The sequence below is a fragment of the Chlorocebus sabaeus genome, chromosome 20 (genome assembly GCF_047675955.1).
Source record: "Chlorocebus sabaeus isolate Y175 chromosome 20, mChlSab1.0.hap1, whole genome shotgun sequence".
In the NCBI taxonomy this organism is placed as follows: Eukaryota; Metazoa; Chordata; class Mammalia; order Primates; family Cercopithecidae; genus Chlorocebus; species Chlorocebus sabaeus.
The window spans coordinates 8,791,719-8,818,186 of NC_132923.1; the positions used below are offsets into that span (position 1 = coordinate 8,791,719).

At 47.3% G+C, this 26,468-nt stretch overlaps 1 protein-coding gene across 1 annotated transcript in view; it reads right to left on the reverse strand.

The window, feature by feature from the left end:
• Positions 1-26,468, reverse strand: part of TDRD10 (tudor domain containing 10) — a 51,107-nt gene that overhangs the window by 3,786 nt on the left and 20,853 nt on the right. Inside the window, exons 3-9 of the mRNA XM_007976974.3 lie at positions 26,344-26,414; positions 25,242-25,398; positions 4,348-4,390; positions 3,574-3,664; positions 2,321-2,468; positions 1,915-2,060; positions 1,483-1,637 (exon numbers count right to left, since the gene is read on the reverse strand). Coding sequence (XP_007975165.2) covers positions 1,483-1,637; positions 1,915-2,060; positions 2,321-2,468; positions 3,574-3,664; positions 4,348-4,390; positions 25,242-25,398; positions 26,344-26,414 — 811 coding nt within the window. The remainder of the gene's footprint in view (positions 1-1,482; positions 1,638-1,914; positions 2,061-2,320; positions 2,469-3,573; positions 3,665-4,347; positions 4,391-25,241; positions 25,399-26,343; positions 26,415-26,468) is intronic.

The following is a 26,468-nucleotide window of genomic DNA, read 5'->3' on the forward strand; positions in this document are numbered from 1 at the left end:
CCTTGGCCCTGCACAATTGGGAGATGCCTTTCCATCTTTAAATATATATATATATTTTGGCCGGGAGTGGTGGCTCGCACCTCTAATCCCAGGACTTTGGGAGGCCGAGGCAGACAGATCACGAGGTCAGGAATTCGAGACCACCCTGACCAACATCGTGAAACCCCATCATTATTAAAAACAGAAAAATTGGCCAGGCGTGGTGGTGCATGCCTGTAATCCCAGCTATTCAGGAGGCCAAGGCAGGAGGATCATTTGATCCTGGGAGGCGAAGATTGCAGTGAGCCGAGATCGCGCCACTGCGCTCCAGCCTGGGTGACAGAGCCAGCCTCCATCTCAAGACTTAGTTTGTCTGAGGGCCGGGTGGCTCACACCTGTAATCCCAGAACTTTGGGAGGCCAAGGCAGACGCATCATGAGGTCACGAGTTCGAGACCAGTCTGGCCAACATAGTGAAACCCCATCTCTACTAAAAATTTTTTTAAAAAATAGCTGGGTGTGGTGGCGGGCACCTGTAATCCCAGCTACTCAGGAGGCTGAGGCAGGAGAATTGTGTGAACCTGGGAGACGGAGTTTGCAGTGAGCCAAGATCACGCCACTGCACTCCAGCCTGGGCGACAGAATGAGACTCCATCTCAAAAAAAAAAAAAAAAAAAAAAACTTAGTTTGTCTGTAAAATGTTTCCATCTCAGCTAAGCACAGCAGCCCATGCCTATAATCTCAGCACTTTGAGAGGCCAAGGTGGGAGGATCGCTTGAGCCCAGGAGTTTGAGGCTGCAATGAGTTATGATTATGCCACTGCACTCCAGCATGGGCAACAGAGTGAGACCCTGCCTCTGGAAAAAAAAAATTTTTTTAGATAAAACTTTTCCATCTTACTTCCTGTGTATGTATATGTATGCTTCTTCATCTCCACTTCTCCTGACTGCCCCCTAAAGCATTCTTTCATCCTTTTACATTTCACCTAACTTCGATCTTGAGAAGGGGCCTCTTCATTTTCACCTATGGAGAAACCCGCAGGTGTCTGAGGCTAAATGAACCACATTAGGAAAGTGCGGTGCTAAGTGGTGTGCTCTGGCCTCTAGCACTGGTATTCGAGTGCTAATTTTCTTCTATGGCAGAATCCTTTTCCAGTGAAATCTGAAGCAACATGCAAAGTATGTAAAACAGATGAAAGCTGAACAGCTCTGGTGGAAGCAGGGGTGGGAAATCTGCCCTCTTCTCTTCCCTTCCAGAGAACTCAGCCTTTGGGCAGCATCTGAGGTCCCTCTTGGGATCTTGGGCTCCAGACCCCAGGCATGAAAACCAACACTTGAGAGGCAGCTTTGCTGGGGTCAGATGCTGAAAACGGGGGTTGGGTTTTCAGAAAGAGAAACTGAAGCACCTTGGCCGCCCACTATGCTGTTTCCTGCTCAGGTCCCAGAAGCAACCATGGCTTCTCCTATCCCTGAAACCCTCAGTAGGAAGGTAGAAGATGTCTCACCTTTCTCCAGCATGAATGGCTGAGTCAGGGGTGGGATGGTCCAGAAGTCGTCACTGTCCAGGCTGCGCAGAGACCGCACAGGGATGGTGGCCAACTGTCCAAAATCAATGAACATGACCACAGCCCAGGTGTCCACCCTGTCCAGCACCCAACACCTGGCAGAGGAAAGGAGAAAGACAGAGGAAAGTCATTCCGCCTAGTGCCATGCATAGCAGTCTTCGACAAAGCGGATGTGAAAGTGGAGGTGGGAGGGAGGAAGAGCAAGTTTGCTCTGTTTCTCCCCAATTCTTGAGTGAGGAAATAATGATAAAGATGATTTTGAGAGAAGAAGCCACAGGAAAAAAAACCAGAGCCCAAAGGAAGAGAATGCAAGAAGGGAGCATTTTCCCTGCACACCTCTCCCATAGGTTCTACCCCTGCCCAGGTACACACCTGTTCCAGGCGTGTCCATAATCCCCCAGGTGGTACTCTGCCAGACAGCGAGTCCCACGCTTAACAGCGGAGTCCTCCAGGTAGGGCTGCTGCTCCTCCGCCTGAGCCAGGGTGTTAAACAGCGCCTGCATGTTCTGGTGCAGAGCCTGTGGGATGCAAAATGCAATGGCCCCATTGCCTGCACTGCATTACAAATCTGCCTCTGTAGATGTCACCTGTTACATTAGCACTGCTAATCTTTCCCAAAGGAAACAGGTACGAGGTGGGAGAGAACGAAACTGAACCTGGGGATCAGACTGTAGTTACCCTGCATCTCCACCACTGACCGGCCCTGTCACCGTGCCCACCCTAGGGAGGCCACGCAGGAAGGCACAGGAGCCTGAGGGGGCCAACAACCAGTCCATACCTCAGTGATGTGCATGGCCCAGAAAAACGGGGTCTTCGGGACGATACTGGTCACCAGCAGCCCTGCCTCCCCACGGACACTGTGGATGAGCGCCAGCCAGCTCAGGTCTCGGAAGCATTCCCTCAGGAGCAGCACCAGGAAGGACCCTCTGCGGGAAGAGCAAGGAGAGCAAGGAAAGGAATGACTGGACCAACGCCTGTCCTGCAGGAGGCTGAACTGCCTGGGGGATGAGACCCCTAAGCAGGACGGCTGTGCCCACCCTCTCCAGGGTGGGAGCCAAAGCCAGTTCCCAAGTAATCCCAGTCCACGGCAGAGGAAAGGAAGGGCCAGTCTGGGGGCGCACGGGTTGAAGAGTGCAGGAAAAGGATGCAGCAGAGGGAAACAAAAACACATTGAGAAACTCCGAGATAGAGAGGTGGACAAAAGTCCTCAATGGGTAGATTTTGGGTCTCCTAAGTGATTTATGAGTCTCTAAATGATGCAGGTGTGGACTGTCCACCATGCAGGATGTGCCTTCCATCCCAAAGCTGCTCCTCCCCTGCATTTACGCACATTCCAAATGTCACCTTGCTGCTCCACTCACTCAACCACCTGCCTAAACCACGTGACAAGTGACAAAAAGCCACAGGCCCTACAGCATTTCAAGTCAAACTGATAATTCTGGCACTCCTGACATTAAAAACAGTATCCACTGTTAAAGCAAAGCAGGGAACATGGTTGGCATGATGATCTCCTGGCATCCAGGGCAGGGGACAGTCACAGGCCTTTGCTATACGTAAATTTATTTATTTATTTATTTTGAGATAGAGTCTTACTCTGTTGCTCAGGCTGAACTACAGTGGCACAATCTCAGCTCACTGCAACCTTTGCCTCCTGGGTTCAAGCAATTCTCCTGCCTCAGCCTCCCGAGCAGCTGGGACTATAGATGCCCACCACCACGCCCGGCTAATTTTTGTATTTTTAGTAGAGACGGGGTTTTGCCATGTTGGCCAGGCTGGTCTTGAACTCCTGACCTCAAGTGATCCACCCACTTTGGCCTCCCAAAGTGCTGGGATTACAGGCATGAGCCACCGGGCCCAGCTGGGAAGCTGATTTTATAAGTCAGTGTGGGTCACAGCCTTACAGCTTGGATCTGACACACGAGTTCCTGAAAACTATCCCCCACCCCAGTACTATCCCTGTCCCCACTCTCTGTGGGACAGAGATGTCTGTAATCGCCATTTGCCCTGGTGGTCTTTCTATACCTTGCTCACCTCATTTCCAAGGGGACTGCAAAGAAGGCTGCCCTCAGTTTCTCTGTCTCACACAGGTCAACAGGAGCTTTAGGAGCGAGCTGTATAATAGCTAGAAAGCAGAAGACTAAGTCCCGGAGGCACCAGAGCTACCCAGAGAGGAATGTGCTCCCCTAACCCATAAGAGGCCCTCGCCCTGCCCTCAAAGGAAGCATAAAATGGGCCAAGAAGCTGCACCCTCCCAATTCTCAGTCTCTAGATTCTCATCTGGGTGGGAAGGGTCGGTCGGATGATATTCTTTAATTAAGAAAGCATCCTAGGGCTCGGTATGGTGGCTCACACCTGTAATCCCAGCACTTTGGGAGGCTGAGGTGGAAGGATCACTTAAGGCAAGGAGTTTAAGACCAGCCTAGGCAACATAGCAAGACTCCATCTCACAAAAAATTTTAACAATTAGCCAGGCATGGTGATGCACACCTGTAGTCCTAGCTACTGTGGAGGCTGGGAAGGAAGGATGGCTTGAGCCCAGGAGATCGAGGCTGCAGTGAGCTATGACCACGCCACTGCACTATAACCTGGGTGACAGAGCGAGACCTTGTCTCAAAGAAAAAATACAAGCAAGCAAGCATCCTAGAGGAACAAAGGGAAAAGGGATATTTCTACACTAAGGGTCACCAGGGGATGGAGCTGGAAGGGAGGCTGCAGAAGGGGGAGCCACCCCAAGTGGGGCTGGAAGAGGTCCATTAGGAGCTGCAAAGCCACATCCTGTGAACAGATGGCAGCACAGAATCTCACCAGCGGTTTTGCCAAATCCTTCACCAGAAGCCTTCTCCAACACCTGGGGAGAAAAATGAAAGGTCTCACTCAGCCACAGTGGCATTTGTTTTATTGATTTCTATGCTGAATCACTCCAGGTAGACTGAGAGACAGAGCATCAGCAGCCCCTGTTTTGACTCCGACTTTAGAGCTGACTTTTGAGACATCCACCCACTTTCTCCATCCTCATGGCATCCTGAGCCAACCCGAAAAAAAGATGATCAGGAGCAGGGAAGGCAGGGAGCAGGGCTGCTGCCAGGGAGCCCTCATCCGGAGGTAGAGTCACAGAATGAGCTGCCCAGCAGCCTTCCCTAGACAGGGGCAGAAGGCACCACCGGGACACTTAGCCTGGTGCCCTGCTGGCACTACCTGCAGGGAGGAAGACAAGAGGTAGCAGTCACACTGATGCAGGGCTGGGTGGGGACAGAAAGGCCTAGATGCCCTGCCACTCTCCACAGCCCTGCAGCCCCCAACCCACGCTGGTCTCCCTCTCACCACTGTTCTCATCTGAAAAACCCCCAACCCTGGGGACACCCAAGTATCCGTCCCCCTTCCCACTGCCCTGCATCCAGGTGCTTCCATCCCACTACCACCACCCACCCACCACACGCCTCGACTTTCCTTCTCTCCAAAGGACCTCATATCCTCTCCTTTCTTCAAAATGCCCACAACCCCTGCCCATTAACTTGCCTCTTCATCAGAGAGCAAACGGGAAGCAATGAGACAGGATGTCCTCTTCTCCCCACCCCAACCACCAGCCCCTCTCCCACTCCTGCCCTCCCTGCCATCCCTCCCCTGCACACTTGGCTGCATGGACCTGCTCCCTCCCGCTCTGGCTCAAGCCCTTACTCTGCAGACCCACCCTGCTGCTCCTCCAGCACTGTCTCCCTCCCGTGTGGGCCTTTTCCACGGCAAAACAAGCAGGATCTAACACCCATTTGGAAAGACCCTGACTGACCTCACAGCTCCCCCAATTCCTGCTTCTGTGTTCCTCTCACTGCAACTCCACAGTTTTACGGTCTCTGTGCTGTTTACATCCACACTCGCAAGTCTCCTCTCAGGCTTCCCCAAAATGGCCCTGCACAGGGTCAGCACGAACTGTCACGCTGCCAAATCCAACAGTCACTTCCCTGTTCTGAAGCCACCTGCAGTATTCTCTCTGCTCCCTCTTTCCAGAAACGCATCTCTTGGCATCACATGTATCTGGTTCTCCTTCTCTTTTCCTGGCTGGCCTTCCCAGTTCAACTGCTCAACACTGGCACATCTCAGGACTTGTCCTCTCCCCATCCACCTTCTCTCCAAGGCCATCTCCAGTGCAACGGTTTTAGGTATCAAGAATGTACCGTGCACTCTCAAAGCTGCAGCCCCAGCACTCATCATTCTCTGGAATTCCACTCACATGTGATGTCCACTTGACAGGAGAGTAAAGAGGTACACAAACTTAGCATGTCTGCATCAGACTCACCCAAGGAGTTGCAATCACAAACAAATAAAGCAGACCCTCCCCAGGCTAGCTTTCTCCATTTGAGTGAACTGCATCTTTTGTTGTTGTTGTTGTTGTTGTTGTTGTTGCAGCAGAGATGGGGTTTCACCATGTTGCCCAAACTGGTCTTGAACTCCTGGGCTCAAGCAATCCGCCTGCCTCAGCCTTCCAGAGTGCTGGGATTCCAGGCATGAGCCACTGTGCTCAGCCTACCACATCACTAACTACAAAGCAGTTCACCCAAGTTCTCTCTCCCAAGCTCCCTACAACAAATTCATCAGCAAGCCAAGCTACCTCCTCCTCCAAAACACACCTGAGCCCATGAACATTTTTCTCCGTGTCCATATCCACCACCCCAGTACTCGCCATCTCTTACCAGAATGACAAGGACAGCAAACAGGGAGCTCTGCTGCGGCACCTGCCCCCACAATCCAATCACCTGAGGACAGTGATCTTTTCCAAACAAAAAGCAGATCACATGACATCACTGGTTAAAATCTTCCAACATCTCTCCATCATGCTTACAAATAAAACCCAGTCTTGACCTTGGCTCTCAAGGCTTACCAACGGACGCCCCTTCCCAGTGACCTCTCTGCCTACTCCACTCCCCTTCACCTACCAGGCTCATACCTTGGGCCACTTGCAGGCCTCCCTCTGCCTGGAATGTTCTTAGTCTGGTCTTCCAAGTGGCTGGCTCTGAGCTGGCATTCAGATCGCAGTAGAGATGTCACTACCTCACAAAAGGGGGCTCCCTAAGAACCATCTAAAGAAGTGACATCTCACTCTTCATCACATCATCATATTTTAGTTCTCCAGCTGCTACTCATTATCTGGTATTTTCTTTTTTATTGTCTCTTTTACCACTGGAATGTAAGCATCGCAAGAACAAGAATGACAAGTGTCTTCCAACAATTACCTTGATCATGGAGGTAACACCAGGCCCTAGGAAATGCCTGGTGCATATTAAGCTCTCAGTAAATATGTGCTGAATGAAAGAATCAAATAAGAAATGACCTGGCGGCTGGGTGCTGTGGCTCACACCTCTAATCCCAGCACTTTGGGAGGCCTAGGTGGGCAGATCACATGAGGCCAGGAGTTCGAGACCAGCCTGGCTAACATGGCAAAACCCAATCTCTACTAAAAATACAAACAATTAGCCGGCCATGGTGGCAGGTGCCTGTAATCCCAGCTACTCAGGAGGCTGAGGCAGGAGAATCGCTTGAACCTGGGAGGCGGAGATTGCAGTGAGCCAAGATTGTGCCATTGCACTCCAGCCTGGGTGACAAAGTGAGACTCTGTCCAAAAAAAAGAAAAAAGAAAAGAGAGACAAGAAAGAAAGAAATGACCTAGGGCAAATTATTCACTCTCTAAATCTTGGTTTCCTTTTCCACACCAGGAATCCCACCTGCCTTGATATGAGGATTTAGTTGGGCTCAGGACAATGACACGCAGTAGGTACTAAGAAACAGAAGCAGCACAACACAGCAGTTACAAGTGCGGATTCAGGAGTTAGCTGTCTGGACCCCAATCCTGGTTGGGAGATTGGCTGCTTAACTCTGGGTGAGTTACTTGGTGTTCACATCTGCAGAACGGGATAGTTAACAGCACCTACTGCTGTAATTAAATGAGTTCATACAGTAAAACAATTAGACAGTGAGTCCTCAGTGAAAGTTAACTACTGCTATCAATCAACGAGACCCAAATTGAACCTTTCCTCGCTAAACCAACCACATTCTGCCTCTCTTCTTTATCCATAACAAAGCCAAGCCACGGTGCTAAAAATTGGCCCCCTCTAGGCAAGCACATAAGGTGCCTTTTTATTCAGAATCTCACTCTGTCGCCCAAGCTGGAGTGCAGTGGTGTGATCTCGGCTCACTGTAAGCTCCACCTCCCAGGTTCATACCATTCTCCTGCCTCAGCCTCCCAAGTAGCTGAGACTACAAGTGCCCACCACCACGCCTGGCTAATTTTCTGTATTTTTAGTAGAAATGGGGTTTCACGGTGTTACCCAGGATAGTCTCGATCTCCTGACCTCATGATCCACCCTCCTTGGCCTCCCAAAGTGCTGGGATTACAGGCGTGAGCCACCGTGCCCGGCCTCTCCTAAGGCAGTTCTAAATACCAAGCCCACAAACCAATTATCACCAGCAGTTTCAAGCTAAAAATGATTATTAATACAGAAGCATTTTACATCATTTTTGGTCTAATTATTATTCCCTAATGATTTAAGTGATAAATATAACAAGCCCGTTTTGACAGTTTATAAAATTAAGTTCCAGAGGAAAATCAACATAATTATCATCCAACAGCCACAGCAGGCATGTCACCTAAACACAGACCTCCAATTTCCAGATGTGTCTGTAATACAAAGGTGGCCACATGGAAGCCACAGAGATCAAGGCAGCACCTCAATAGCTGCAAGATCAGCTAATTTTAATTAAGTTCCATTGTTGCTACAAGCATGGTCACCCTCATGCCCAGATCAATCAACAGCTGTTAATTATCCCTTTACTTTGTTCTGAGACATTTCTACCAGCTGGTCAAGTGTTCTAAGAGGTGCGCCTGCTCCAGAGTGATGCTGGGGAGTCCGTGCAGTGGGAGAGGAGAAACAGGAACACAAAAGTTGGTCGGCAAAAGGCTTGGAGGTGGGACCATCCATCCAGTCCCCTCTACACACCTGGGAGAAGTTCTTGCATACACTCAGCAGGGTACAACCTCATGACACCCAGAACACAGGCAGCTTCCCAACCTGCAGCCTCCAAGTCTGCTCACTGCCACAACCCTGGGTCAACTCTCTTTAAGTGCTGTCTACCCCTGCCCTGACCTCCACCAACCCGGGGAATTGCACCTGGGAATACCTGAGGGGCCCATCCTGGTGGAAATTCCACATTTGCAGCTCTAACCTCAATTGCTTCCCTTTCATTCTTTAATCACTTGCACTGCTATGTGCCAGACACAAAATGACAAAGATGAAAGACAAAGACCTTTGCATGGGCTCCTCAGGGAGCCCCCATTTAGTCACCCACAAATATAAAATGCCACCACAAAGCTCACATTCTCCTGGGGGCAGCAGACACTAAATAAATATACAAAGAGGAATAATGTCTTTGGCTGGCAGTAAGAGGGATGAAGAGACACAACTCAGAGAGAGGGGATGAAGGGAGCCAGGGCTGGGTGGTGTCTCACGGAAAGTCCTCCTGAGGTGATGACTGCTCAGTGGAGCCTAGAATGAAGGGAGCTGGCAAATCCTATAGACACCTGGGAGAAAAGACTTTTGGGCTAACAATGGTAGGTCCAGAGGCCCTAAGGTGGGGATGCACTTGGCGTGTTTGGGGGGCAGCCTCAGGGCTGGTGTGACAATATATTTTCACCTCTTCCCTGGACCGCCAGAAGCAGGTCTTCCTGCCTCCATTCTGGCCTCCTCCAGTGGGTTCTAGAAGGTCCCTTTAAAAGTTAAATCTAGGTGCAAGGATGAGTAAATGGTGGCACATGATACAACAGAGTATCACTTAGCAATAAAAAAAGAACTGCTGATGGTGCAACCACATGGATGCATCTCAATAACATTCCGCTGAATGACAGAAGCCAGACACAAAGAAGCACGCACACCCTGATGCCATTTACAGGACACGCTGGAAAAGCTCCATCTCATCGAAAGGATGGACAACAGCTGAGGGCTGCTGGGGGCCCTGAAGGGGGAATCTTTTGGGCGACTGAAATGTTCTCTATCTTGATTGCGACAGTGGTTACATCCTGCATGCACTGGTCAAAATTCATCATGCTGTACACTTAAATGGGTTCACTTTAAGTAAATTATACTTCAGTAAGTATACTGAATACTTCAACAAAGTTGATTTTCTAAAACATATGAACATGTGAATGGGTTCTAATCTGGCTATGTCACTGCCTGCTCAAACCCTCCAGTGTTCTATTATGTGACTGAAAATCCTGATCACTATTGAATCAAGTCATGTGTTATTTTTTATTCTTTTTTTTTTTTTTTTTTTTTTGAGACGAAGTCTCGCTCTGTTGCCCAGGCTGGAGTGCAGTGGCCGGATCTCAGCTCACTGCAAGCTCCGCCTCCCGGGTTTATGCCATTCTCCTGCCTCAGTCTCCCGAGTAGCTGGGACTACAGGCGCCCGCCACCTCGCCCGGCTAGTTTTTTGTATTTTTTAGTAGAGACGGGGTTTCACCGTGTTAGCCAGGATGGTCTCGATCTCCTGACCTCGTGATCCGCCCATCTCGGCCTCCCAAAGTGCTGGGATTACAGGCTTGAGCCACCGCGCCCGGCTATTTTTTATTCTTAAGCAACTTTTTTTTTTTTCTTTTTTTTTTTTTTTTTTTTTTGAGACGGAGTCTCGCTTTGCCGCCCAGGCTGGAGTGCAGTGGCACGACCTCAGCTCACTGCAAGCTCCGCCTCCCGGGTCCACGCCATTCTCCTGCCTCAGCCTCCCGAGTAGCTAGGACCACAGGCACCCGCCACTACGCCTGGCTAATTTTTTTGCATTTTTAGTAGAGACGGGGTTTCACTGTGTTAGCCAGGATGGTCTCAATCTCCTGACCTCGTGATCCGCCCGACTCGGCCTCCCAAAGTGCTGGGATTACAGGCGTGAGCCACCGCGCCCGGCCTTTTTTTTTTTTTTTTTAACATAGAGTTTCGCTCGTATTGTCCAGGCTGGAGTGCAATGGCACAATCTCAGCTCACTGCAACCTCTGCCTCCCAAGTTCAAGCGATTCTCCCGCCTCAGCCTCCTGAGTAGCTAGGATTACAGGCACATGCTACCACACCCAGTTAGTTTTTGTATTTTTAGTAGAGACGGGGTTTCACCCATGTTGGCCAGGCTGGTCTTGAACACCTGACCTCATGATCCACCCCACCCATCCTGCAACCTTTTCTTAGGAATTAACTGCTGCTTTTTCCCTAGTCCATTTACTTGGATTTCCTTGAATCTTTAGCTAAGTTTTCCTGTAACCTCCAGTGACCCTTTTCCATTTTTCTTCCTGTCAACGTCACCCCTAGAGTCTCACCCCGTCCTGCTCTGTTCTGGACTGCTTGCTGCACTGTTCCAGGACTGCCTGTGGCCAATCTGGGAAGCCTCTCATCTCTCTCCTCTTGGGTCTGGGTTGGATACCAGACCCTGTCTTGTTTTGGCTTCACTGATTCATTTTTGTTGGAACACACTCCTTCATAGCTTTCTGAGAACACGTACATGGGAACACGTACATGGGAACACGTACATGGGGCACACATTTTTTGAGACCCTACCTTTCTGAGCAAGTCTTTTTCTACCTTTTTTAAAAAGTGACAGTGTCTTACTTTGTTACCCAGGCTGGAGTGCTGGCACAATCATAGCTCACTGCAACCTCAGACTCCTTCAGCTCAAGTGACCCTCCCATTTCGGCCTCACCAGTAGTTGGGACTACATGTGTGTGCCACCACACCTGGCACATTTTTTGAAGACAGGGTTGCCCAGGATGTTCTCAAACTCCTAGCCTGAAGCAATCCTCCTGCCTCGGCTTCCCAAATCCCAAATCCCAAAGCACTGGGATTACAGGTGCACACCACTGCAGATGGCCTACCCATACACACACACACACACACACACACACACACACACACACACATATATATATATATATATTTTTTTTTTTTTTTTGAGATGGAGTCTTGCTCTGATGCCCAGGCTGGAGTGCAGCAGCATGATCTTGGCTCACTGCAACCTCTGTCTCCTGGGTTCAAACGATTCTTCTGCCTCAGCCTCCCAAGTAGCTGGAATTACAGGTGTACACCATCACGCCTGGCTAATTTTCGTATTTTTAATAGAGATGGGGTTTCATCATGTTAGCCAGGCTGTTCTCAAATTCCTGACTTCAAGTGATCTGCCCATCTTGGCCTCCCAAAGTGCTACCCTTATTCTTGACTGACTTGTTTGGGCTTGGGCATTATTTTCCTGAAGAATTCTATCACACCACCTGATTCCATATCCTTCAATATGGATTCTCTTTCTAAGGCTTATCCCTAGTATTCTAAAATACTTCTGTAAAGTGCCTCCATGTAGGTTTTTATTTTCTCATTCATTATCCTGGGCACTCACTGGCTGCTTTGTATCTGAAAACTCACATCCTTACCCCATGGGAAATTATCTTACATCATTTGATAATCTCTCCCCCATGCTGACCTGAACTCTGCCTGGATGTGTGTGTCGTGCTACGTAAGCTGATCTTCTAATGTTACCTTTTCTTTTCTTTAAAACAATTTTACTACAAAATATTTCAATCAACAAATCCTCTCCCCAAAAAGCAATAATAAATCTTGACAAACTGTCAAAAACAACCACTTTAGGACTCTGGAAATTGACTGAAGCATACTTGAAATTGAACACATCTATTAAAAAGAAAACAGTAACAAGGACTGACCCTTGTATGAAAACAGTGAGCATCTGGGGCTTCCCCACTCCCTGCTCCTTCGGCAGACAGTTCTACCAGGATGGGCAAAACCACAGAAACCAGCAGCATCAAAGGTGGCTGACTCGACTGGAGCAGGTGATAGAAAACCACCAGGTGCCTGGGTGTTGTCAGAAACTGCCACCTTGTGGTAAGCAACGGGAAAGTTGCAGCCTGCGGATGTGGTCCTGCTGGCTTTTATGTATCTTCACCTACAAAATGCCTATTCCTAGCTCTTGCCCATTTTTCTATTAGGTTGTTTCTTTCTCGCATTGATTTCCAGGCACTTTCATCCTGTTTTTTTATTTTTGTTTTTTAAAAAATAGCCTAGATCTTAGCCCAGGAACTGGCAAACTTTTTCTGCAAAGGGTCAAATAGTAAATATTTTAGATTTTGGGGGACTTACTGTCTGTCATGAGTCCACTCTGCTGCTGCAGTGAGGAAGCAGTCACAGGCAATCTGTAAACAAACGGCTGAGGCTGCATGCCAGGAATGCTTCACGGACACAAACTGAATTTCATACAATTTTCATGTGTCATGAAATATTCTTCATTTTTTTTCCCATTTAAAAATACAGCTGGGGGTCTCACACCAATATAATCCCAGCAGTTTGGGAAGTGCAGGGGAGAGGATCGCTTGAGCCCAGGAGTTCAAGACCAGCCTGGGCAACATAGTGGGACCCTCTACAAATAGAAATTTGTAGAGCGGGATCTCTACAAATAGAAAATGAAAAAATATATATATATATATGGCTGGGCCTAGTGGCTCCCCTGCAATCCTAGCACTTTGGGAGGCTAAAGCAGGAGGATTGCTTGAGGCCAAATTAGCTGGGCATGGTGGTACACACCTGTAGTCCCAGCTACTCATGAGGCTGAGGCAGTATTGCTTGAGCCCAGGAGTTCGAGGTTGCAGTAAGTTCAGATCACGCCACTGCACTGAAGTCTGGGCAATAGAGCAGGACCCTGCTCTAAAAATATAAATAAATAAAAATTGTTCTTAGAACCTCCACTCTGAGAATATGAAATATACATACTTCATCTTAGTTCTGTTAAACACAACTAAGAGCCTGGGACATTACATATAAAACAAACATAAGAAGACTCTGAGAGGTGGAGAGAAGGGAACAGGCTGGCCAGAGACCTTGGAACTCAGGGTACAACGTGGTGATGACTTCTCTGGGTTTTCCTTTTGCTTTATATATTCCAAACTTAGAACTGAAGAGGCCAGCAACCCAGAAACACCAATAGGCACAGAAAAAAAAAAGCCCCAACAAAAGCCTGCTCTTTCTAGCCAAAGCACCAGAAAGGAGACAGGCTAGGAAGACAGAAAGCTTGTAGATAATAACTCCTCTACTCCAGCTAAACGCCACCAAAAAGGCGAGCCCAACTCCATGCATGCCAGCAAAGGCAGCATGCAGGACCCAGACATCTGCCCTCATGAGGCTGGGATGAGTCGCCCAATACCCCCACCCTGATCACAAAAGGCCAAGCAGGCAGCCAGGGATTTCATCCCCCACCCAATAACGAAACCGATCTCTCCCTACGGCCACCCTGCCTGGGTGTCAATATAAACTACTTGGGAACCTGGACTTCCACACCGACCTCACAGACAGAAAGCCCCCAATCTCTCCGTATTGGGGTGGTGTCAGAAGAGGTATAGTGGAGAGTCAAGACTTTCCCCAGGGGTAATGAAACCATCCAAGCCAAGATGTCAGTGGAGACCACAAACCAGAACTAGCAGTAACAAGGGGCTCCCTGACGCCTTAGAGGCTGAGTAGGGAGCCTGACTTTCATTCTCACCTGGCGCAGCGAGGCAGTACCATGTTCCCCTCTGGGAGCAGCGTCAGAGGAAGCCAGCTAAAACACAAGGTGTACACAAAATCTAGTCCAGCAATATAACAAGAAAATGTCCAAGTTTCCAGTGAAACTCACTCATACCAAGAACCAGGAAAATCTCATGTGGAATGAAAAAAGACAATCAACACCTGCCAATGCCGAGACGATACTGGTGCTGGCACTACCTGACAAACATTTTAAAGCAGCCATGACAAAATGCTTCAAGGAGCAATGACAAGCACCTTTAAAACAAATGAAAAAAAAAAATAGAAACTCTCGGCAAAGAAACCAAGTCTCAGCAAAAAACAGTATTTAAAAATGGAAATTTTAGGCCAGAAGTGGTGGCTCACACCTGTAAATCCTAGCACTTTGGAAGGCTGAGGCGGGAGGATCACTTGAGGTCAGGAGTTCAAGACCAGCCTGGCCAACATGATGAAACCCTATCTCTACTAAAAATACAAAAAAATTAGCTGGGCGTGGTGGCGGGCCCCTGTAGTCCCAGCTACTTGGGAGGCAGAGGCAGGAGAACCGCTTGAACCTAAGAGGCCGAGGTTGTAGTGAGCCAAGATCGTGCCAATGCACTCCAGCCTGGGTGACAGAGTGAGACTCATCTCAAAAAAAAAAAAAAAAAAAAAAAAAAATTTAAACTGAGAAATACAATAACCAAAATAAAAAGCTCAGTGGGTAAACTCTACAACAGAATGGAGGACCAGAAGAAAGAACTGGTGACTGGAAGGCACAGCAATAAAAATTTCGCAATCTGAACAACAGAAAGACGGTAGACCGAGAAAACCTAGACTCAAAAAGGCAAGCGAACCCAAAACAGCAAAAGCACAAAGAAATGCATGCCAAGACATATCATAATTAAACTTCCGAAAACCAAAAACCAAGCAAAAATCTTGAATGCAGAGAAAAACAATTTGAATGACAACAGATTTTTCATCAGAAACCATGGAGGCTCAGCTGGGTAATCTCAGCACTGTGGGAGGTTGAGGCAGGTGAACCACTTAAGTCCAGGGGTTCAAGACCAGCCTGAGCAACATGGTGAACCCCCCCTCTGTTTCAAAAGAAAAAAAAAAATTTAATGAAAAAAATCCTTAAAAAAAAAAAAAAAAAGAAAGAAACCATGGAAGCCGGAAGAAAGTGGCACAATTATGTTTCCAGTTTGAAATAAAAAAACTGTTTATCTAATGAAAATGTTTTTAGGCCAGACACTTCATGCCTCTAATCCCAGCATTCTGGGAGACCAAGGCGGGCAGATCACTGCAGGTCAGGAGTTCAAAACCAGCCTGGCCAACATGGTGAAACCCTGTCTCTACTAAAAATGCAAAATTAGCTGGGTGTGGTGGCGGGCGCCTGTAATTCCAGCTCCTCGGGAGGCTCAGGCAGGAGAATCACTTGAACCCGGGAGGCAGAGGTTGCAGTGAGCCGAGATCGTGTCATTGTACTCCAGCCAGCCTGGGCAACAACAGCAAAGACTCTGTCTCAGAAAAAAAAAAAAAGAAAAAGAAAATATTCTTTAGAAATGAAGGGGAAATTAACACATTCTCAGATGAAGGAAAAGTAAGAATTTGTTACTAGCAGACCTACCCTAGGAGAACAGCCAAAGGAAGTTCTCTAAACAGGAAAGAAATGATAAAAGGTAGAACTTTGGGACGTTAGCAAGTAAGAAAGAAGCCGGGCGTGGTAGTTCACACCTGTAATCCCGGCACTTTGGGAGGCCAAGACAGGCAGATCACCTGAGGTCAGGAGTTCAAGACCAGCCTGGCCAATGTAGTGAAACCCCATCTCTACTAAAAATATAAAAATGGCTGGGCGCAGTGGCTCACGCCTATAATCCCAGCACTTTGGGAGGCCGAGACGGGTGGATCACGAGGTCAGGAGATTGAGACCATCCTAGCTAACACAGTGAAACCCCGTCTCTACTAAAAAATACAAAAAACTAGCCAGGCGAGGGGGTGGGTGCCTATAGTCCCAGCTACTCGGGAGGCTGAGGCAGGAGAATGGCGTGAACCCAGGACGTGGAGCTTGCAGTGAGCTGAGATCGTGCCACTGCACTCTAGTCTGGGCGACAGAGCAAGACTCCGTCTCCAAAAAATATATATATATATGTGTGTGTGTGTGTGTGTGTATGTGTGTGTATATATATATATATTAGCTGGTGTGGTGGCGGGTGCCTATAATCCCAGCTACTTGGGAGGCTGAGGCAGGAGAATTGCTTGAACCTGGGAGGCAGAGGTTGCAGTGGGCCGAGACCACGCCATTATACTTCAGTCTGGTCAAAAGGAGTGAAACTCTGTCTCAAAAAAAAAAAAAGAAAGAAAAAAAGAATGAACACAGAAAAAATATGGGTAAATACTACGTTGGTGCAAAAGTTATTGCGGTTTTTGCTATTACTTTAAATGGCAAAAACTACACTTACTTTTGCACCAACCAATACATCTTCCTTCTCCTCCTGAGTTTTCTATTTGACAGTTGAAGCAAAAATTACGTTTTCTAGCCAGGTGTGGTGGCTCACGCCTATAATCCCAGCACTTTGGGAGGCTGAGATGGGTGGATCACCTGAGGTCAGGAGTTCAAGACCTGCCTGGTCAACATGGCAAGGTCTCTACTAAAACTACAAAATTAGCTGGGTGTGGTGGCACATGCCTGTGATCCCAGTTACTTGGGAGGCTGAGGCAGGAGAATTGCTTGAACCTGGGAGGTGGAGGCTGCAGCGAGCTGAGATCACGCCACTACACTCCAGCCTAAGTGACAAGAGGAAAACTCCGTCTCAAAAAAAAAAAAAAAAAAATTATAATTCTTTCCGACTTGGATCTAAATGTATATAGAGTAAATATTTTATTTCAAATACAAATGCATTATTAACAGGGAAAGGTAAAGGGAAGTAAATAGATGTACTCAAACTGGTAAAACCAACATGAGTAAGCTGTAAGTTATATGTATATAATGTAATAATGTAACATCTAGCACAACCATTTAAAAAGGTATACAAAGAGATGCACTTAACACTATAGATAAATAAAAATGGAATTCTACTTATTTTTATTATCATTACTTTTTTTTGAGACAGTGTCTCACTCTGTAGCCCAAGCTGGAGTGCAGTGGCACAATCTCACTCACTGCAACCTCTGCCTCCCGGGTTCAGGTTCTCCTGCCTCAGCTTCCCAAGTAGCTGGAATTACAGGCATGTACCACCACACCCGGCTAATTTTCGTATTTTTAGCAGAGACAGGGTTTCACCATGTGGGCCAGGCTGGTCTCCGCCCATCTCAGCCTCCCAAAGTGCTGGGATTACAGACATGAGCCATTGTACCTGGCCTATTTATTATTTTCGTTTTTTGTTTTTGTTTTTTTTTTGAGACGGAGTCTTGCTCTGTCGCCCAGGCTGGAGTGCAGTGGTGCAATCTCGGCTCACTGCAAGCTCTGCCTCCCAGGTTCACGCCATTCTCCTGCCTCAGCCTCCTGAGTAGCTGGGACTACAGGTGCCCGCCACCATGCCCGGTTAATTTTTTGTATTTTCAGTAGGGACGGGGTGTGTTAGCCAGGATGGTCTCAATCTCCTGACCTCGTGATCCACCCGCCTCAGCCTCCCAAAGTGCTGGGATTACAGGCGTGAGCCACCGCACCAGGCCTATTTATTATTTTTATGTTTAAAAAAATTTTGTGGTAGGGTGCAGCATGTCACACCTGTAATCCCAGCACTTTGGGAGGCTGAGGCGGGCGGATCACCTGAGGTCGGGAGTTCTAGACCAGCCTGGCCAACATGGTGAGACCCCATCTCTACTAAACATACAAAAAAATTTGCTGGGCGTGGTGGTGCATGCCTGTAGTCCCAGCTACTAGGGAGTCTGAGGAAGGAGAATCTCGAACCCAGGAGGCAGAGGTTGTCCAGTGAGTGAAGATCATGCCACTGCACTCCAGCCTGGGCAACAGAGCAAGACTCCATCTCAAAATAGATGAGGTTTCCCTATGTTGACCAGGTTGGTCTCAAACTTCTGGCCTCAAGCCATCCCTCACCTTGGCCTCCCAAAGTGCTGTGATTACAGGCATGAAGCCACTGCACTCAGCCAAGAAATGGAATTCTAAAAAATGATCAAGTAAGCCTCAGGAAAACAGAGAAACAAAAACTATAGAACAGACAAAAAGTAAAATGTTCTGTATTTGGACTGGGTCAATGTTACTATCCTGGTTGTGATCGTTTTTGTAAGATGTTACACTAGGGAGAAACTGGATAAAGAGTATATGGGATCTTTCTGTATTGTTGTTACAATTGTACGTGAATCTGCTATGAATCTCAAAATAAAAAGTGTAATAAAAAAGCATTTTTCGCTTGTCAGCAGTATAAAAATGGGCAATAGGCCATATTTGAATCACTGGCCAAAGTCTATGACACTTTTCCTGATCCTTTGTTAGTTATATTATTGCAAATATCTTCTCCCAGTTCTCAGCTTGAATTTATCTTCCTTTATATATCAACTTTCAAAGAGGTGGTCTTTATTTTAACTTATCCATCTTTGTTTTTCACCTGATGCTTTATGCCTTGATAAATCCTATCTGAGATCATATCTGGTAGGACATCTGACAAGATCATCTTCACTGAGATCAAAAAGATATTCGACTATGTTTCTTCTAAGTTTTTAAGTTTTGCCTTTCATTACCAAGTTTATAATCCACCTAGAATTTTTGTGCATGGGATAAGGTAAGGATATAATTTCATAGTTTTCTTCATGAATAAGCAATTGTCCCAGTTCAATTTACTGAAGTGTGTATCCTTTCCCCAGAGATCTACCACTCTACCTGAATAATAGTTTCTGTGTACGAATGAGCCTCTCTTTGAGTTATCCATTATATGTTATTGGTCAAACTGTCTGGCCCTAAGCCAATACAGCTGGTCTTCTATATCTGTGGTTTCTACATCCACAGATTCAACAAATATTAAAAAAAAATTCAGGGCCAGGCGCAGTGGCTCACGCCTGTAATCCCAGCACTTTGGGAGGCAGAGGCGGGTGGATGACCCGCATCAGGAGTTCGAGACCAGTCTGGCCAACATGGCGAAATCCCGTCTGTACTAAAAATACAAAAACTAGGCGGGCATGGTGGCAGGTGCCTGTAATCCCAGCTACTCGGGAGACCAAGGCAGGGAGAACTGCTTGAACCCAGAAGGTGGAGGTTGCAGTGAGCTGAGACTGCGCCACTGCACTCCAGCCTGGCGAGTGAGTGAGACTCCGTCTCAAAAAAAAAAAAAAAAAAAAAATTCAGGCAGGTTGCGGTGGCTCACACCTGTAATCCCAGCACTTTGGGAGGCCAAGGCAGGCAATTACTTGAGGTCAGGAGTTGGAGACCAGCCTCGCCAACATGATGAAACGCCATCTCTACAAAAATACAAAAATTAGCCGGGAATGGTGGTGTGTGCCTGTAATCCCAGCTGCTTGGGAGGCTGAGGTAGGAGAATGGCTTGAACTCAGGAGGCAAAGGTTACAGTGAGCCGAGATCACACCACTGTACTCCAGCCAGGCGACAGAGCAAGACTTTGTCTCAAATAAAAACCAAAAAAAGGTGAAAGTTTTGGTTTTTTGGGTTTTTTTTTTTTTTTTTTTTTTAGAGAAAGGGTTTCACTCTGTTGCCCAGGCTAGAGTGAAGTGGCATTATCATAGCTCACTATACCTCCCAGGCTCAAGTGATCCTACCACCTCAGCCTGCTAAAGTGCCTGTAGGCATGAGCCCTTGTGCCTGGCTAGATTTTTTTTTTTTTTAATTTCAATAATGTCAACTTTTTTTTTTTTTTCTTTTTTGAGATGGAGTCTCACTTTGTCGCCAGGCTGGAGTGCAGTGGCACAATCTCAGCTCACTGCAACCTCCCAGGTTCAAGCAATTTTCCTGCCTCAGCCTCCCAAGTAGCTTGGGACTACAGGTGCATGCCACCACACCTGGCTAGTTTTTCTTCTTTGTTGTTGTTGTTAGAGACAGGGTTTCACCATATTGGCCAGGCTGGTCTCGAACTCCTGACCTTGTGATCCGCCCACCTCAGCCTCCCAAAGTGCTAGGATTACAAGTGTGAGCCACTGCACCCAGCCTTTTTTTTTTGATACAGTCTTGCTCTGTTGCCCAGGCTGGAGTGCAGTGGCGCAGTCTCAGCTCACTGTAACCTCCACCTCCGGGGTTCAAACAATTCTCCCTGCCTCAGTCTCCCAAGTAGCTGCGATTACAGGCACTCACCACCACGCCCGGCTAATTTTTGTATTTTTTAGTAGAGATGGGGTTTTGCCATGTTGGCCAGGCTGCTCTTGAACTCCTGACTCAGATGATCTGCCCACCTTGGCCTTCCAAAGTGCTGGGAATACAGGTGTGAGCCACCGTGTCCGGTCATTAATGTCTACTTTCTACTTGGATTTCAAAATTACCTACTTCTTCAATCAACTCTTAGCTCATTAATATTCAACCTTTCTTCTTTGCTCCTCTAAGGTTGGACGAACCTCTAAATATTGCCTTCACTATATCCCGAAACTTTTCAGGGGTAGTATTTTCCTCATTATTCCATTCTAAGTGTTTTTAAGTTTCTTTATAATTTCTTATTTGACCCATGTGTTGTTTACATAGGAATGTTTTTAAATGTCCACATGTATGGAGATTTTGTGTTCAGCTTTTGTGTACTTATTTCTGATTCAAAAGCAGTGGGAACACTGGAAAATCATCTTTATCCCAAGAGAAAAAAAAAAGTGAGAGCCATGATTCTCTTTTCCAGTATCTGGTTCCGGCATGACACAACTTAACTCTCACCCCAAACAACTCTAAAACTGGACAAAATACAGGAACTCACCGTTTCCAGCATAGAACTAATGAGAGTAGATGGCAGAGGGCTGTTTCCTGAGGAAAGGAAAGCACGTGAGTGCCACATTCACCCTGGCCTTCTGCCTGGGGGCATTTTCCCAAACCACAGCAAAGGGAAACAGAGCCTAAGCAGAAAGTGGCTGTCTCACTGGGCAGCAACAGAGTTTGGGTGACAGGAATCTGGGGACAGAGGACCAAAGAGGAAGGAGCCACACAGAAATCCAAGGAATCTAAGTGTCTACCTCAGGTCCTTGGTTGAGGCCTAAGCTGTCCGTGGTGCAGGACAAGTACCAGGAGGCCTTAAAGAGAACAGCTGCTGTGAAGGTGGGGGAGAGGGCACTGAGAGAGGACACAGATGCCGGAGGTCTCACAGTGCTGGAGACAATGGAGTTCCAACCCAGCAAGGGGGACAGACCTTGGCAAGCACCCGGAGCACTCACCTGGGACCCTACAAAAGCCAAGCCTTAGGAAAAATGATGTTACCCAAGAAGAAGGCTCACAATGAAACATTCCAATCCTAACTATGACACACACACAAAAACCCTTAATAAGATAAAAGATCTGCTAGTAATTTAATCTTTGCTAGAAAAATTTCAACACCATTTAGAGGACAATAACATGTCTCCACAATATAGCATCCATAATGTCCAACATACAATAAAAAATTACTATAGGCTAGGTGCAGTGGCTCAGCTCATGGCTATAATCCCAGCACTTTGAGAGGCCAAGGTGGGCAGATCACTTAAACCCAGGCGTTTGAGACCAGCCTGGGCAACATGACGAAATCCCATTTCTACAAAAAATACAAAAATTAGCCAGGCAAGGTCTTGGTGCATGCCTGTAGTCCCAGCTACTAGGGAAGCTGAGGCGGAAGGATGGCTTGAGCCCAAGAGGTGGAGGTTGCAGTGAGCCGTGATTGAGCCACTGCACTCCAGCCTGGGTGACAGAGCAACACCTTGTCTCAGGAAAAAACAAAAAACTATTTGTAAAAGGACCTGAAAATTTTACCCATAATCAAGGGATAAATGTCAATAGAGCAGAGTGGCTCAAGCCTGTAATCCCAGCACTTTGGGAGGCCGAGACGGGCGGATCACGAGGTCAGGAGATCGAGACCATCCCGGCTAACATGGTGAAACCCCGTCTCTACTAAAAATACAAAAAACTAGCCGGGCGAGGTGGCAGGCGCCTGTGGTCCCAGCTACTCAGGAGGCTGAGGCAGGAGAATGGCGTGAACCTGGGAGGCGGAGCTTGCAGTGAGCTGAGATCCGGCCACTGCACTCCAGCCTGGGCGACAGAGCGAGACTCCGTCTCAAAAAAAAAAAAAAAAAAAAAGAAGCAGATTCACAAATGACTCAAATGTGGGAATTAGCAGAAAACGATTTTATAATAACTACTATAAAAATATTATCTTAAAAAAAGAGACAAAATAGGTGAAAAGATGAAAAAGTTCAGCAGATAAATGGAAAAAAAGAATCAAATGAAAGTTGAAAAATATCTAAAATGGAAAATTCATTAGATGGGCTTAAGAGCAGATTGGACATAGGAGGAGAAAAGATCAGAGAATTCCAAAACAGGTCAGTTTGGAACAGTGGGAAAGCCTGTGACCATACACACATACTGAGACCAGTTAGCAAGGTTGTGTGAATGTCTTCAGGGGCTCAGATGGTGGGTTCAGAATAGGCAGAGGGCTGGCTTCAACTAGGATTAGTGTTCTGCAAGCTATAACCTAGTGAGAAAAGGGCAATGGAGTTAAAGATGTTTGAACTAAGGTAGTTATTGACTATAGAATTTAGGCTAAGAGGAAAATGAGAGAACAAAGAGAATATTGAATAATGAAAAAACGGTGGGGTCAGTGGACTTTGGGTGCCTATGTGTGCCAATGCATCAACTGTTGGACTGAGGCTATAGAGCCTTGCTACTAAAATGTGGTCCCAGAGCCAGGAGCATCAGCACCACCTGAAGCTTGTGCAAATTCCCAGGCCCTACCCTACATGTACTGAGTCAGAATCGCTGAGGCTAGGACTCAGAAAGCTGTGTTCATAAACTCTTTTGTTGATTCTGATGCTTGTTAAAGCTTGAGAACCATTCTTTCAGAGTAAGAGAGCTGCAAAGACTAGGGGACAGTGCAGAGTGGGATGCTTGAAATGGTTACAGTGATGACAAGGTCTGAAATAGAGCTACGGGAATGAGAAACTGTGACCAAGTGGAAGAAAAGATCATTAAAGATACAACAATCCAGGTGGAGTGCAGTGGCTCACGCCTGTAATCCCAGCACTTAGGGAGGCTGAGGTGGGCAGAGCATTTGAGGTCAGGAAGGAGTTTGAGATCAGCCTGGTCAACGTGGTGAAACCCTGTCTCTACCAAAAAACACAAAAATTAGTCAGACATGGTGGTTCACACCTGTAGTCCCAGCTGAGGTGGGAGAAACCCTTGAACCTAGGAGGCAGAGGTTGCAGTGAGCTGAGATCACTCCACTGCACTCCAGCCTGCGTGACAGAATGAGACCCTGTCTCAAAAAAAAAAAGATACGGCCGGGCACGGTGGCTCAAGCCTGTAATCCCAGCACTTTGGGAGGCCGAGACAGGCAGATCACGAGGTCAGGAGATCGAGGCCATCCTGGCTAATACGGTGAAACCCCGTCTCTACTAAAAAATACAAAAAAACCCAGCCGGGCGCGGTGGCGGGCACCTGTAATCCCAGCTACTCGGGAGGCTGAGGCAGGAGAACGGCGTAAACCCAGGAGGTGGAGCTTGCAGTGAGCTGAGATCCGGCCACTGCACTCCAGCCTGGGTGACAGAGCCAGACTCCGTCTCAAAAAAAAAAAAAAAAAAAAGATACAACAGTCCAGGAAGTAAGTGACTGGACTCAGACAAATCATCCATGTGGATGCTAAATCTGCATGATGATAAGACAGAAAGATAATGAGCCAGAAGCGGAAGTTTTCGGTGAAGGGCATAACACAGAGAAGAGCAGACAACTGCTACTAGGAAGGTTCCTAAGCAGTATAGTCTGACAGTTTGCCCTTTCAAAGAGGGCGTAAGAGAGAAGGGAAGAGAAAGAGTTTGAAATTAGCAAAGGGAGTCACCTCTGACAATCTTTTTTTTTTTTTTCCTGTTTATAGAGATGGGGTCTTGCCATGTTGGCCAGGTTGGTCTCAAAGTCCTGATTTTAAGCCATCCTCCTGCCTCGGTCTCCTAGTGTTGGGATTACAGGTATGAGCCATTGTGCCCGGCCCAACTCTGAAAATCTTATTGTAGTCAATAATTCCAACCCATCTCTTGGCCTCCACCTCCAACCTCTCTAGCTCTGTGGCTGACCTTGTTAACTGCCAGCCATATGCATGCTCTGCTTCCTTGCTGACCCAACCCCAAGTTTAGCAACAATGTGTCTATCTTTCAAAACTACATCTCTCAGCATCTGTGCACTTAAGGCCACGAGTTACAGGGATATCCAGTGAAACACAAGCAGAACTGTCGTCAGGGCTCCTGGAAAGCCTTTTAAGCGGACACAGGCCCCTTTTGCCCTCTGCTTCTCCCCTTCTTCCTGCCTAGAACCCTGATACCACCATGGAGGCTCCAGAGCAACCCTGGACTCCCTACCTCCTGACTTCTACAGGAAAGAAAAACAAATCGCTAACTTGTTTAAGCCACTATTGTTCAGATTTCCTCATATGTGCAGCCAAGTCAGCTTCTAGCACTAACACTTCAGGCTCTGGAATGGGATCTTTTTCTCCTGGTTCACCTCTGTGTACCGAGAACGGGCCTCCTCCTTTTGAGGGAAGTTCCCAGGGGTTAGTTATGGACCTTATCTTCTCCGCCTGCAGAGGCAGCCTCCACCATTAACTGCCCCTCATACCTCATATTTGGCAATGTTTATCTTCCTGCCAGGAAGAACTGGATTTTATTGACTTGTCTTATACTTCACACCAGCAGCCAGAACAAGGCTGTACAAACAGTAGACACTCAATGTCTGCTACATTAACAAGGAAAACCTAAATTTCAATATTCCACGTTGTAAAAGCCCTTACTAAATAGCCTAATGACCCTTTGTATCCTTGCCAAAAATATAGTCTCCTTAATTTACAAATTCCAAGTTTTCTGCATCTGACCTTACTTCTGACTGTTAAAGGCCATAAAAGTTCCCTGATTTCACCGAAGACCCTGCCTGCTTCTCCACAGTCAGACTGGACTGGAGGTGGATGAAAGCACTGAAAGCAAAGTCAGCCACACTCCAAACGGTGAAAAGGGAACGCCCCAGAGCAGAAAGGCCAGAAGATATACCAGTGGCATCTGGGGCTGCTGTATCACATCAGGGGTCCTCTTGGGGGGCCTTCTGCTTGTATTCACGAACAGTTTTCGCTTGTGGAAGAGTTTGCCATTCAGCTTCTGGATTGCAAGTGTCACTTTCTGCATGGAGCCCAGATCTACAAATGCAAAGCTGAAAAGGGAAGAGAGAGAGGGCGGCTTTGAGCACATCTCCAGAGAAGCCCAGAGCTGCAGGGAGGCACCAAGCCCGAGCTGGAAGGGCAGTGTCCTCTCTCTCTGCAGTGACAGAATACGAACAAGCAGGCTACAAGTATGTCCAGACTTGGGGCTGTGCCACTGTGAGATACTGTCATGGGCCTCTAAGGAGCAGAAGAAATGAGCTGACTTTCACTATGCAGCATATGTCTATGACTTTGAGTTTCATTAATACTACTGCCCCAAAAGTTCAAAGCAAGCCAGGTGTGGTGGCTCACATCTACAATCCCAGCACTTTGGGAGGCCAAGACAGGAGGATCACTTGAGTCCAGGAGTTCCAGACCAGCCTGGGCAACATGACAAAACCCCATCTCTACAAAAAAATACACTAATTAGCCAGATGTGGTGGTGTACACCTGTAGTCCCAGCTACTTCGGAGGCTGAGGTGGGAGGACTGCTTGAGCCTGGGAGGCGGAAATTGCAGTGAGCCAAGACTGTACCACAGCACTCCAGCCTGAGCAACAGAGTGAGACCTTGTCTCAAACAAACAAACATTTAAACCACTTTTTACTGCCTTGAAAATAAGAAAGGGAAAATATAAGTAGGTCTGGTTTTCAGGAACAACTAAGGCTGAGGGTGGTATAGCAACTTATCTCAAGTCAGAAAACACAGCAAGGGCATGACCAAATATATACCCAGGTCTCTGGACTTCTAAGCCAGGATTGTGTTGATAAGACAGTATTCGCTGCTGGGTCAGAGGGTTAAATATGGAAAGGGGGTTTCCCAAATGTTCCTTTGCCAAGTCAGAGTGGGTGTGGATGTGGCGGTTGCTGGGCTAGTCTGCAACGTGAGTGCATCAGCAAAATGAACAGGGAGGAAAGGAGCTGCTTCCCAAAGAAAACAAAGGAAGAACAGTCATTACCATTTGCAGCCATTCTGGATTTTGTGGACATCAAGAGGGTTGAAGTCCTTTAGAAGGTACAGAATTTCTTCCTACAACACCAGGGTTTAAAAGAGAGAGACCCAGAGACATAACTTACAAACAGT